Genomic DNA, 12,874 nt, shown 5'->3' on the forward strand with positions numbered 1-12,874 from the left:
TGTCGTTTGGCGGGACCCAGGGGAAGAGCCTTCTCTGTGGCGGCCCCGACTCCCCCCAGATATCAGAGTTGCCCCCACCCTCCTTGCCTTTCGTAAGCTCCTTAAAACCCACCTCTGTCCTCAGGCATGGGGGAATTGAGATATTCCCTTCCCTCTAGGCTTATAAAATTTATGCACGGTATGTCTGTATGTATGATTGGTTTCTTAAATTGGGTTTTTTTTACATTACTTTTTAATATTAGATTTGTTCATATTGTCTTTTTACTGTTGTTAGCCGCCCCGAATCTGCGGAGAGGAGCGGCATACAAATCTAATTAATAAATAAATAAATAAATAAATAAATAAAATAAAATAAAATAAAATAAAATAAAATAAAATAAAATAAAATAAAATAAAATAAAATAAAATAAAATAAAATAAAATAATAAATGGTGTGATTTTGCTAAACGACGGCCGCAAAAATATTGTAACGTTGGGTCGCTTTCGATTGACAACTGGAAAAACTTTGTTCTGAACTCAATTATGGTCGAAAGTTGAGGATCACCTGCGTCAGATGTTTACGGTTTGCCTTAATTTTTTTTGTTATTTTTCTGTTTTTTTCTTTCATAGGCCTTGTTGACAGAAATGATGGAGAGATGCAGGAAGCTAGGCAACAAGTAAGTGTTATGCTATAAATTTGGTTTTTTTAAACTCTCCTTTCCTTCTGGCATACAGTAAAAAAGTTATCATTGTGATTCTGACTGGCAGCTGGTGAGGCTACATTGCAGATGTTTTGAATTGGAATTTTCTTACACTGATCAGAGACATGCGTGCCATGGTCAGTGGGGAAGCCAGATTCACTTAACAACAGGTTACTAACTTAATCTGGGGCAGTGATTCACTTAACGACAGGCAAGAAAAATGGGACAAAATTCGCTGAACAAATGTCTCACTTAACAACAGAATATTTGAGTTCGGTTGTGGCCATAAATCGAGGACTATCTGTCGCTTGATGTGTGTATAATTCCACCCTCCATATCTGGGAGGCAGAATGAAATCTCTCCTAGGCTGTTCCTGTGCCTCCTTCCCTTTCAGGTTGATTTATGCCTTGGCCCTGTTGTGTTGCTGTTCAAATGTGACAGTTTGTTTTGCTGTCATTATTCAGCACTGGAATTCTTGCAGCGGGCCAGAAACAGGGAGGGAATTGATCCAAGGGGTGGGAGGGAGAAAGCTTTTACCAAATAAGCCGCTAATGGTCCCTGCATGTGAAAATGCAGTAATGATATAAATGTTGTATGTTCTGGGTATATCTTATTTAATTATTTATTTATTAATCAGATTTGTATGCCGCCCCTCTCCGTAGACTCGGGGCGGCTAACAACAATAGTAATACAATGTAAACAAATCTAATATTTAAGTTAATTAAAAAAAACCCAATTTAGAAACCAATCATACATACTGACATACCATGCATAAATTTTATAGGCCTATGGGGAAGGGAAAGTCTCAATTCCCCCATGCCTGATGAAAGAAGTGGGTTTTAAGGAGCTTACGAAAGGCAAGGGGGGGTGGGGGCAACTCTGATATCTGGGGGGAGTTGGTTCCAAAGGGTCGGGGCCGCCACAGAGAAGGCTCTTCCCCTGGGTCCCGCCAAACGACATTGTTTAGTTGACGGGACTGGAGAAGGCCAACTCTGTGGGACTTATCGGTGGGATTCGTGCGGCAGAAGGCGGTCCCGGAGATATTCTGGTCCGGTGCCATGAAGGGCTTTATAGGTCATAACCAACACTTTGAATTGTGACCGGAAACTGATCGGCAACCAATGCAGACTGCGGAGTGTTGGTGTAACATGGGCATATTTAGGGAAGCCCATGATAGCTCTCGCAGCTGCATTCTGCACGATCTGAAGTTTCTTAATGTAAAAACCAAAATATAAAAACATCAATTGGGTGCACTGTCTCGTAATGCCCTGAATAATATTTCTTCCAGCGCCTTGCTCTTGAATTCCGTCATGTCTGCATTCAGAGCTGAATTTATTGCTGCAAGAGCCATGGATTTTATTGGCATGATCAAAGAGTGCGATGAATCAGGGTTCCCCAAGGTAAGTTCATCTGCATTCCCCCCAGTCAAGCCCTGTTATTGTAGTCAACCACTTCAGTGCCTCCCCAAATAATACCCTTAAATGTGCATTGTAGTGTTTTACTGCAGTCTCAAAATGGGTGAACAGTGCGGTCAGGCGGTAGGGAAAGCAAGTAGAATGTTTTGGCTGCATTTTCCAGGCTTGGGTTCTTAAGTAGAAACTGGTTCTTAAGAAGAGGCAAAAAATCTTGAACACCCGGTTCTTATCTAGAAAAGTTCTTAAGTACAGGTACCATTGCACTTGGTTTTTAAAGCATTTTGCCCACAATGAGGGAAAGCCACTTCCGGGATTTTGCCTGCACATCAAATGTCGGCCTCATTTCTTTAGAAAATTGCTGCTTTTTTAATTCAGAGCAAAAATAAAGTATTAAATGAGTTAAAAACTGTTCTGTCGGGCTCTCTGGTAGACTCCTCCCAAAAATTCACGGGTACAATTTTCAGACATACACACACGTTTGAAAATTCAAAACAATGTTCTTTATAATGAAAAGTCACTTAACCTAAGCCTTCTTTTGGTATAGCCAAGAGCACTCGTCTCCAAACAAACTGGTAATTTGTACAAGTCCCTTATCAGTTCTGTGATACTTATCTCGCAGCTGTGAGGCAATTCACAGTCCTTCTTCTTTCACAAAGTGAAACACACTTTGCTCTGGTTTAGTTTCAAAGCGGGGGAAAATCAGCACACAAAAGGTCAAAGTCAGTAAAGCAGTCACGAAACACAACGATCAGATAATCCTCCACAATGGCCAAACCCACAGGCTGCTATTTATAGCAGTCTCACTAATGACCACAGCCCCACCCAACCACAGGTGGCCTCATTTTCTTTGATAATAATCTCTCAGTTGTTGCTGCCTATGCATCGCTCTCCGCATGCGTGGCTGTATCATTAACTCTTGTTCTGAATCCAAGGAGGAGCTAGATAATTGATCTCCTTCTGAGCTGTCTGCCCCACTCTCCTCCTCCCTGTCACTCATGTCTTCTTGGTCAGAGGAGCCTTCATCAGCAGACTCCACCGGGGGGCAAAACAGGCCTGCGGCATGTGGATCTCTCCCCCACATCCACAGTCCTTGGGGCAGGAGCTGGGCCAGAGCTAAGCACAACACGTACCATAAAAATTTAACCCAAGTTTCTTTCCTCGAGGCAGCCAATCTCCCCCCCCCCCTTGACTGCATTTTTAATCTCCCTCAAATCTTTTACGAATTAAAATATCTGTCTCTGTATTATTAATGTTATTTGTTCAAGTGGGAACATTCATAGAGGCCATTAAAGTGGACATGCAACTCATTTTATTTTGACAGCATCTTCTCTTCTGCTCCCTGGGACAAAACTTAGCCTTAGCTGACCCATCGGAAAGTGACCGTCTTCAAATCTTAAATGAAGCCTGGAAAGTTATTACCAAGTTAAAGAGTCCACAGGTGGGTTGTTAGTAGTAGAAATGGGCAACGTAGTTGGAATGGGCAGATGGTTGAAATAAATGTACTGTAAATTAGAAACATTCTCTCTTAAGTGTGCATTGCCTAGCTCAGAGGTAGGACTGGCGGAAGATTTTGAGTGGGTGAGAGCTGCACGCAAAATATGGCTGCTATTCCTTTGGTTGTTGTTGTTGTTGTTGTTGTTGTTGTTGTTGTTGTTGTTATTATTATTATTATTATTATTATTATTATTATTATTATTATTAGAAACATAGAAACATAGAACACTGACGGCAGAAAAAGACCTCATGGTCCATCTAGTCTGCCCTTATACTATTTCCTGTATTTTATCTTACAATGGATATATGTTTATCCCAGGCATGTTTAAATTCGGTTACTGTGGATTTACCAACCACGTCTGCTGGACGTTTGTTCCAAGGATCTACTACTCTTTCAGTAAAATAATACTTTCTCATGTTGCCTTTGATCATTCCCCCAACTAACTTCAGATTGTGTCCCCTTGTTCTTGTGTTCACCTTCCTATTAAAAACACTTCCCTCCTGAATAATATTATTATTATTATTATTATTATTATTATTATTATTATTATTATTATTATTATTATTATTATTAGAAACATAGAAACCTGACGGCAGAAAAAGACCTCATGGTCCATCTAGTCTGCCCTTATACTATTTCCTGTATTTTATCTTAGGATGGATATATGTTTATCCCAGGCATGTTTAAATTCGGTGACTGTGGATTTACCAACCACGTCTGCTGGACGTTTGTTCCAAGGATCTACTACTCTTTCAGTAAAATAATATTTTCTCATGTTGCCTTTGATCATTCCCCCAACTAACTTCAGATTGTGTCCCCTTGTTCTTGTGTTCACCTTCCTATTAAAAACACTACCCTGCTGAACATTATTATTATTATTATTATTATTATTATTATTATTATTATTATTATTATTTATTAGACTTGTATGCCGCCCCTCTCCATACACTCAGGGCGGCTCACAATAATAACAAAGACAATGTAAGAACAAATCTAATAATTTAAAAAACACTAAAATCCCCATTATTAAAAGCAAACATACACACAAACATACCATGTATAAACTGTATAGGCCCGGGGGAGATGTCTCAGTTCCCCCATGCCTGACGGCAGAGATGGCTCTTAAGAACTTTACGAAAGGCAAGGAGGGTGGGGGCAGTTCTGATCTCCGGGGTTGGGGCCGCCACAGAGAAGGCTCTTCTCCTGGGTCCCGCCAAACGACATTGTTTAGTCAACGGGACCCGGAGAAGGCCAGCTCTGTGGGACCTAACCGGTCACTGGGATTCCTGCGGCAGAAGGCGGTCCTGGAGATATTCTGGTTCCCAGAATGACCACCAAGATGAGTGTATTCAGGTCCCAAATAACCATTAAGCTATAACCTATAAAGCCCTACATGGCATTGGACCAGATTACCTACGGGACCGCCTTCTGCCGCATGAATCCCAGCGTCCAGTTAGGTCCTACAGAGTTGGCCCTCTCCAGGTCCCGTCAACTAGACAATGTCTAGTTGACGGGACCCCACCTCCGGACTTCCTTGCCAGCTGAAGCACCCGTTCTTGCATTGCTGGGATTTCCCTGAGGCTCCCCTCGCTGGGATTCCCTTCATTTTTGCCGGCGCTACTTTGAATCCCAGCGAAGGGAGGCTCAGGGAAATCCCAGCACTTCGGTTGGCAACGGAAGTCCAGAGGCGGGGTTTCCCAGCGAGGGGAGGCTCAGGGGAATTCCCAGCGCTTCAGGTGGCAACGGAAGTCCAGAGGCGGGGTTTCCGAGCGAGGGGAGCCTCAGGGAAATCCCAGCGCTTTGGCTGGCAATGGAACTCCGGAGGCGGGGTTTTCCAACAAGGGGAGCCTCAGGAATCCCAGCGCTTCGGCTGGCAACGGAAGTCCGGAGGCGGGGCATCCCAGCGGCGGTGGCTCCGGTTCATAAGGTGAAAATAGTTCGGAAGAAGAGGCAAAAAAATCTTAAATGCCAGGTTCGTATCATAAAAAGTTCGTATGAAGAGAGGTTCGTAAGACGAGGTATTTGCATACGGCCCCCAACAACACAGGTCCTTATTTTACTGATCTCGGAAGGATGGAAAGCAGAGTCAACTATAAACCTGTTGGGATCGAACTCCAGGCGGTGGGCAGATTTGGCTGCAATCCTGCACTTTAACCACTGCGCCACCAGGGCTCCTAAATTTATTATAAATCTAATCAATAAATGGACGCTCGGGGCATTTTGACCTTATTTAGAGAATCAGTTAAACATGAAAAAAGCAGGCTGGATAGGGATAAAATCTTGCCGTAGTGCGTTGAAATGTGACACCCATGCATTTATTTTTAGGATTACATCAACTGTGCAGAAATCTGGATGGAATATACTTGTAGGCATTTTACGGTAGGTGAAGATTTATGCGTTTTATATTTCAAAATATCTCCTTTCCTTTCTTGACCTTCTTCCCCTCTTTATTATAGTTCAGGGCATTTGCTTCTTGGAAGTAGGCATGCCTGGTTTTTATTTATTTAGATGTTGCTCTCAGGCCCTGCTAATATCTCTTGGGAGTATGAGAATGAATTATCTTGAAAAAAATGACATCCTGCGTCTGTCGCTAGTGAACTTAACACACTTTGACACAGCACCAGGAACAGTGGTCTCAAGAAAAGGGGAAAATAAATCTTGAAATTCTAATAGCAATTGTTTTTTATGGCCTTTCCAGCGTGTTGGCCTGTGTTAATTTAGAAACATAGAAACATAGAAGTCTGACAGCAGAAAAAGACCTCATGGTCCATCTAGTCTGCCCTTATACTATTTTCTGTATTTTATCTTAGGATGGATATATGTTTATCCCAGGCATGTTTAAATTCAGTTACTGTGGATTTATCTACCACGTCTGCTGGAAGTTTGTTCCAAGCATCTATGACTCTTTCAGTAAAATAATATTTTCTCATGTTGCTTTTGATCTTTCCCCCAACTAACTTCAGATTGTGTCCCCTTGTTCTTGTGTTCACTTTCCTATTAAAAACACTTCCCTCCTGGACCTTATTTAACCCTTTAATATATTTAAATGTTTCGATCATGTCCCCCCTTTCCCTTCTGTCCTCCAGACTATACAGATTGAGTTCATGAAGTCTTTCCTGATACGTTTTATGCTTAAGCCCTTCTACCATTCTTGTAGCCCGTCTTTGGACCCGTTCAATTTTGTCAATATCTTTTTGTAGGTGAGGTCTCCAGAACTGAACACAGTATTCCAAATGTGGTCTCACCAGCGCTCTATATAGCGGGATCATAATCTCCCTCTTCCTGCTTGTTATACCTCTAGCTATGCAGCCAAGCAGCCAAGCCAATTTAGAAATATCTGCAACAGTATGTCATCCCTATTATATCAGCACAGCAATGTATTGCAGCCCCAAAACACAAGTACAGTGTTCCCTCGATTTTCGCGGGGGATGCGTTCCGAGACTGCCCGCAAAAGTCGAATTTCCGCGAAGTAGAGATGCGGAAGTAAATACACTATTTTTTGGCTATGAACCGTATCACAAGCCTTCCCTTAACACTTTAAACCCCTAAAGTGCAATTTCTCATTCTCTTAGCAACCATTTAGATCATTACTCACCATGTTTATTTATTAAAGTTTATTGAATTTTTTTTTATTAAAGTCGGATGAAAGTTTGGCGATGACATGTGACGTCATTGGGTGGGAAAAACCGTGGTATAGGGAAAAAACCCGCAAAGTATTTTTTAATTAATATTTTTGAAAAACCGTGGTATAGACTTTTTGCGAAGTTCGAACCCGCGAAAATCGAGGGAACACTGTAGTCTCGATATTACGAGCTTTAATACTGGATTAAATCTTCCCTCTTGGAATCTTTCTTCTAAACCCAGAAGTCTGTAAATCTCTCGCACTTTGCAGATGTGATAGGTTTGAACTGCCATAAACCTCTCCAGCCAGCACCGTCTTAAAAATATGATTTGCCTTTAAAGAATCCCATGTTCGATGCTAGTCACGTCCCAAAAAAGCCACTCGGTTATTCAGCTTCATAATATACGTGTCTCGGGCTTTATATGGTTTTGAATTTATGGCCGCTGTGATGCCATTTTCTTTTATCGTGTCTGCAGAAGCGTGAAGTCAATACCATTTTAGCTGATGTCATTAAACATATGACTCCAGATCGGGCTTTTGAAGAGGCCTACCCTCAGGTAAGAGAGAGATTCATTCATAATTTCTAAAAGGGGGCAAAGAACCTTGGTCAGGCTGAATATAATGGTAGATTTAAGGAATCTGGGTCCTTTTTTTAAACTGATAATACATTATCACCCTGAACCTATTTTGGGGGAGGGGAGAGAATGATCTAAAGCCAATGAAAGCAGAATGTCGGTTTGTGTGTGTGAGTTGTATGTGTGTATTTTGATCTGTGTGTGTGTTTGTGTTTGTATGTATATGTGTATTTTGATCTGTGTGTGTGTTTGTGTTTGTATGTATATGTGTATTTTGATCTGTGTGTGTTTGTATTTGTGTGTGTAGGTGTGTATTTGATCTGTGTTTGTAAGTGTATGTGTGTATTTTGATCTGTGTGTGTGTTTGTGTTTGTATGTATATGTGTATTTTGATCTGTGTGTGTGCTTGTGTTTGTATGTATATGTGTATTTTGATCTCTGTATTTGTGTGTGTAGGTGTGTATTTGATCTGTGTTTGTGTTTGTAAGTGTATGTGTGTATTTTGATCTCTGTGTGTGTTTGTGTTTGTATGTATATGTGTATTTTGATCTCCGTGTGTTTGTATTTATGTGTGTAGGTGTGTATTTGATCTGTGTTTGTGTTTGTAAGTGTATGTGTGTATTTTGATCTGTGTGTGTGCTTGTGTTTGTATGTATATGTGTATTTTGATCTCTGTGTGTTTGTATTTGTGTGTGTAGGTGTGTATTTGATCTGTGTTTGTGTTTGTAAGTGTATGTGTGTATTTTGATCTCTGTGTGTGTGTTAGTGTTTGTATGTGTGTATTTTGATCTCTGTGTGTGTTTGTGTTTGTATGTATATGTGTATTTTGATCTCTGTGTGTGTTTGTATGTGTGTATTTTGATCTCTGTGTGTGTTTGTATGTGTGTATTTTGATCTCTGTGTGCGTTTGTGAATATGTATGTATGTGTTTGGGTTGCTGTGTGTGTGTGTGTGTGTGCACGCACGCTCTCTTGCATGGGGGCATGGAATAAAATCAAACTGGTGTTATTGTACTTGAAATCAAAAGAAATGGCTATTTTCAAAGCAGTAGAATAGAATTCTTTATTGGCCAAGTGTGATTGGACACACAAGGAATTTGTCTTTGGTGCAGATGCTCTCAGCGTACATAAAAGAAAATTATACATTTGTCAAGAATCATGTGGTACAACGCTTAATGATTGTCTAGGGGTCAAATAAGCAATGAAGAAACAATCAATATTAATAAAAATCTTAGGATACAAGCAACAAGTTACAATCATACAGTCCTAAGCGGGAGGAAAAGGATGATAGGAATGATGAGAAAAAACTAGAAGAAATAATAGTGCAAACTTAGTAAAAAGTTTGTCAGTATTTACGCTTATGGAGGATAGACTGTTACTGATGCAGCAGATCCCCCCTAACCTGTTCTGCCTAACTGGCTCGGCAATGCGTAATAGTCCAGTGAAAAGAAATCAAACACACACGTGCTCTGCTAATCAGCAAACTTGTATTAGATAAACAAAAATAGCTTACTCAAAAAACAGTTCTTAATGTCTGAAAACAATGCAAGGCTTACTTCAGCCGCATACAAAAAACACAGGAAAAAACAAACAAAGACAACCTGGAATGAGCAAAGACGTTTCAGGAGTCCTTTTGAATCTTTGGAGCAAACAGCAAGTCCCAGAGTTTTCACCACCCACTTGTCTGAAAAAGCTGGGTTGAAAACTCCAACGGCACAGAAACTTCGAAGCAGGAACCACAAAACAACACAGATAAACAGCCACAGTTTGCCTTGGCCTTTGTTCCCTTTTATCCCTTTAGCCCTCATTAAGGGAACCACACCCAGCCCAGGTGCTCCTATAATCATTTGTAATACTCCTTAAAGCGATCCCTTCTTTGCATAGCTCTTCGGCTACGTAGATCAATGTATTGATCTGCAGAAGAACCCAGGGAGGAAAGACTGTCTGAGGGACTGCAGGCCACATCCCCTGGGCTGTCTGCTGAATCCAGTGTCCTAGTGGCCTCATCCTCCTGGCTGTCTGCCACATCTTCCTGGCTGTCAGCCAGGCTTTCACATTCACTTTGTGCCGCGTCTGTCCCATCTGTGGGAGCAACGGCTGGCCCAGGCCCAAACACAACATAACCTACCCAGGCTTCACGCTCTGGATTCCCCAGAGCATGAAGCCTGGGTAGGTTAGGGGGGATCTGCTGTTTCGGTAACACTCATGGTCTTCCGAGACTGAAGGATGCCAATGCAAAAATGTACGCTTGTAGGACAGTACAGTCAGGGGCAATGGGGGTAAAATGAAAGGAAAATAATATTAGTGTTGATTAAATAGGAAGCATATTCTAACGGGATGTTTTTCTTTCCCTTCTCTTTGTGATCTCAGCTTCAGTCAATAATCCAGAAGGTCATCACCTATCTCCATGACTTCTCCATTCTCTTTTCATTGGTGAGCTTCTACGGGACTGCGAGGATCCTACTGTCTAAAAGAGACACCTCATTTCTATTTGGGATTAGCTGGAAGTCCGAGGAGTAAATCTGACGATTAAAACAGATCTCATCCATACGACACTTAAATGTTGCCTTGCTCTGCCTATTCTGGGCTTTCTTCTCAGAATATGAATTATTCCCCTGGGGGGGGGAAATTATTGACCCCCTCAGAGAGGGTCCGCAACTTGGGCGTCCTCCTCGATCCACAGCTCACATTAGAGAAACATCTTTCAGCTGTGGCGAGGGGGGCTTTTGCCCAGGTTCGCCTGGTGCACCAGTTGCGGCCCTATCTGGACCGGGAGTCACTGCTCACAGTCACTCATGCCCTCATCACCTCGAGGCTCGACTACTGTAACGCTCTCTACATGGGGCTACCTTTGAAGAGTGTTCGGAAACTTCAGACTGTGCAGAATGCAGCTGCGAGAGCAATCATGGGCTTCCCTAAATATGCCCATGTCACACCAACACTCCGCAGTCTGCATTGGTTGCCGATCAGTTTCCGGTCACAATTCAAAGTGTTGGTTATGACCTATAAAGCCCTTCATAGCATCGGACCAGAATATCTCCGGGACCGCCTTCTGCCGCAAGAATCCCAGCGACCGGTTAGGTCCCACAGAGTTGGCCTTCTCCGGGTCCTGTCGACTAAGCAATGTCGTTTGGCAGGACCCAGAAGAAGAGCCTTCTCTGCGGCGGCCCCGACCCTCTGGAACCAGCTCCCCCCAGATATCAGAGTTGCCCCCACCCTCCTTGCCTTTCGCAAGCTCCTTAAAACCCACCTCTGTCATCAGGCATGGTGGAATTGAAATTTCTCTTTCCCCTAGGCTTATAGAATTTATACATGGTATGCTTGTTGACGTTCCTTCAATATACCAGGGTGATCCGACATAAATATAAATATATATATATAAACTTTTCTTATTACTCACTCAATGGAGGCTCTTATCTCTTGTCTAAAAATTTCTATTAATTTTATACAACATTATCAGTTCTTAAAAATCTAAATAAAAATTCTTCCTCTTCATCTTACTATAAAAAGTTATATTACATCAATGCAAAGAATAATAAAATCTCATTTATCTAAATTTTAATATTGTATCATATAGCTAATTAAAAATTATATATATAATCCCTGGTGCAAAGCTGAAGGGAATGGATACTGTAGCCTAGAGGATAATTCTCTGCCTTACAAGGCGAAGGTTGCAGGTTCAAGTCCCAGTGGGTATGGCTAGCTGATGAGGCAAAAATAAGGCTGAAATAGATTTATCCTAGTCTCCCTTAATTTTCAAATTCAGCAAAAAAAACATGTGACATATATATATATATATATATATATCTTTAGTAAAAGAAATTATTCATAAAGTATCACCTACTTCATAAAATAAAGTTCTATATGTTTAAAATCTAAACAATGAGTAAATTTTGTGTTAATATCATTACATAGTGCTACCACCATTTCTCATCATTCTTGGGGCAAATTTAAACAGAAGCTGACATCATAGTCTATTGATTTCCACTTGAGACTTGCTCCAAAGATAATTGTGTGTTGCCAAAGACAGCGCAACTTCATTCCGACGCATCAAACTGTGCAAAGCTCTCTCTAATCTTGAGGTTTCCCCTTGATTCCCTAGGAGAAATTCCTGCCATTCCTGGACATGTTTCAGAAGGAGACCGTGAGAGTCGAGGTCTGTAAATGCATCATGCAAGCTTTCATTAAGTAAGTCTAATGCCTCCTGATTAAGTGCACTTCAGAGAATCGAGACAGATCTATTTAAGTGCCGTTAAGTGTGACGGATAGAATTCATCTGCAGTCCATTTGGCACAGGAAGGTTTTGAAAGGCACCTCGCGCGGCTCTAAATAAAGAATTTAAAATATATTCTCATCCCCATCGATCGGTTGTTGGGGCACATCGACAATTATGCAACTTGACTGCATTAAAGCAGTGGCGCACTTGTAAAAATGGGTGCCGCTGTCGGACGCGATGGGTGCAATCCAGAAATGGGAGGAGGAGGAGGGGACATTCGCAGGAGGACAGGTCAGAAATCAGAACTGGATGCCGGCTTGCTTATTTATTTACTCAGAAGATTGATGAGCTGCCTCCAGGCAGAGGAGTAATAAGGCCGCAGTGCAGCAGATAGACAGGAAAATAGAAAATTTATTTTTATTTATTTATTTATTTATTTATTTTGTCCAATACACAATGAGGGTTTTAGTGGGTATTTATTTATTTATTTATTGGATTTATATGCCGCCCCTCGTGGACTCGGGGTGGCTAACAATATATAGCAATCCAATAATAAAACAACTAAAAACCCTTATTTATAAAACCAAACATACATACAAACATACCATGCATAAAGTGTAGAGGCCCATGGGGAAAGAACATCTCAGTTCCCCCATGCCTGACAGCAGAGGTGGGTTTTAAGGAGTTTATTCCAGAGGGTCGGAGCCGCCACAGAGAAGGCTCTTCCTCTGGGTCCCGCCAAACGACATTGTTTAGTTGACGGGACCAGGAGGAGACCAACTCTGTGGGACCTAACCGGTCGCTGGGATTCGTGCGGCAGAAGGCGGTCTCGTAGATACCCTGGTCCGGTGCCATAAAGGGCTTTATAGGTG

The 12,874-nt window shown here is 41.7% G+C and overlaps 1 protein-coding gene across 3 annotated transcripts in view; it reads left to right on the forward strand.

Moving 5' to 3' along the window:
- VPS35L (VPS35 endosomal protein sorting factor like) overlaps positions 1-12,874 on the forward strand; it is an 81,164-nt gene that overhangs the window by 32,740 nt on the left and 35,550 nt on the right. For all 3 annotated transcript variants that reach the window (XM_070761156.1, XM_070761157.1, XM_070761155.1), the window contains exons 15-21: positions 610-656; positions 1,969-2,080; positions 3,417-3,533; positions 5,916-5,969; positions 7,689-7,769; positions 10,157-10,219; positions 11,889-11,974. In XM_070761156.1, coding sequence (XP_070617257.1) covers positions 610-656; positions 1,969-2,080; positions 3,417-3,533; positions 5,916-5,969; positions 7,689-7,769; positions 10,157-10,219; positions 11,889-11,974 — 560 coding nt within the window. The remainder of the gene's footprint in view (positions 1-609; positions 657-1,968; positions 2,081-3,416; positions 3,534-5,915; positions 5,970-7,688; positions 7,770-10,156; positions 10,220-11,888; positions 11,975-12,874) is intronic.

Source organism: Erythrolamprus reginae, chromosome 9 (assembly GCF_031021105.1).
Source record: "Erythrolamprus reginae isolate rEryReg1 chromosome 9, rEryReg1.hap1, whole genome shotgun sequence".
Classification (NCBI taxonomy): Eukaryota; Metazoa; Chordata; class Lepidosauria; order Squamata; family Dipsadidae; genus Erythrolamprus; species Erythrolamprus reginae.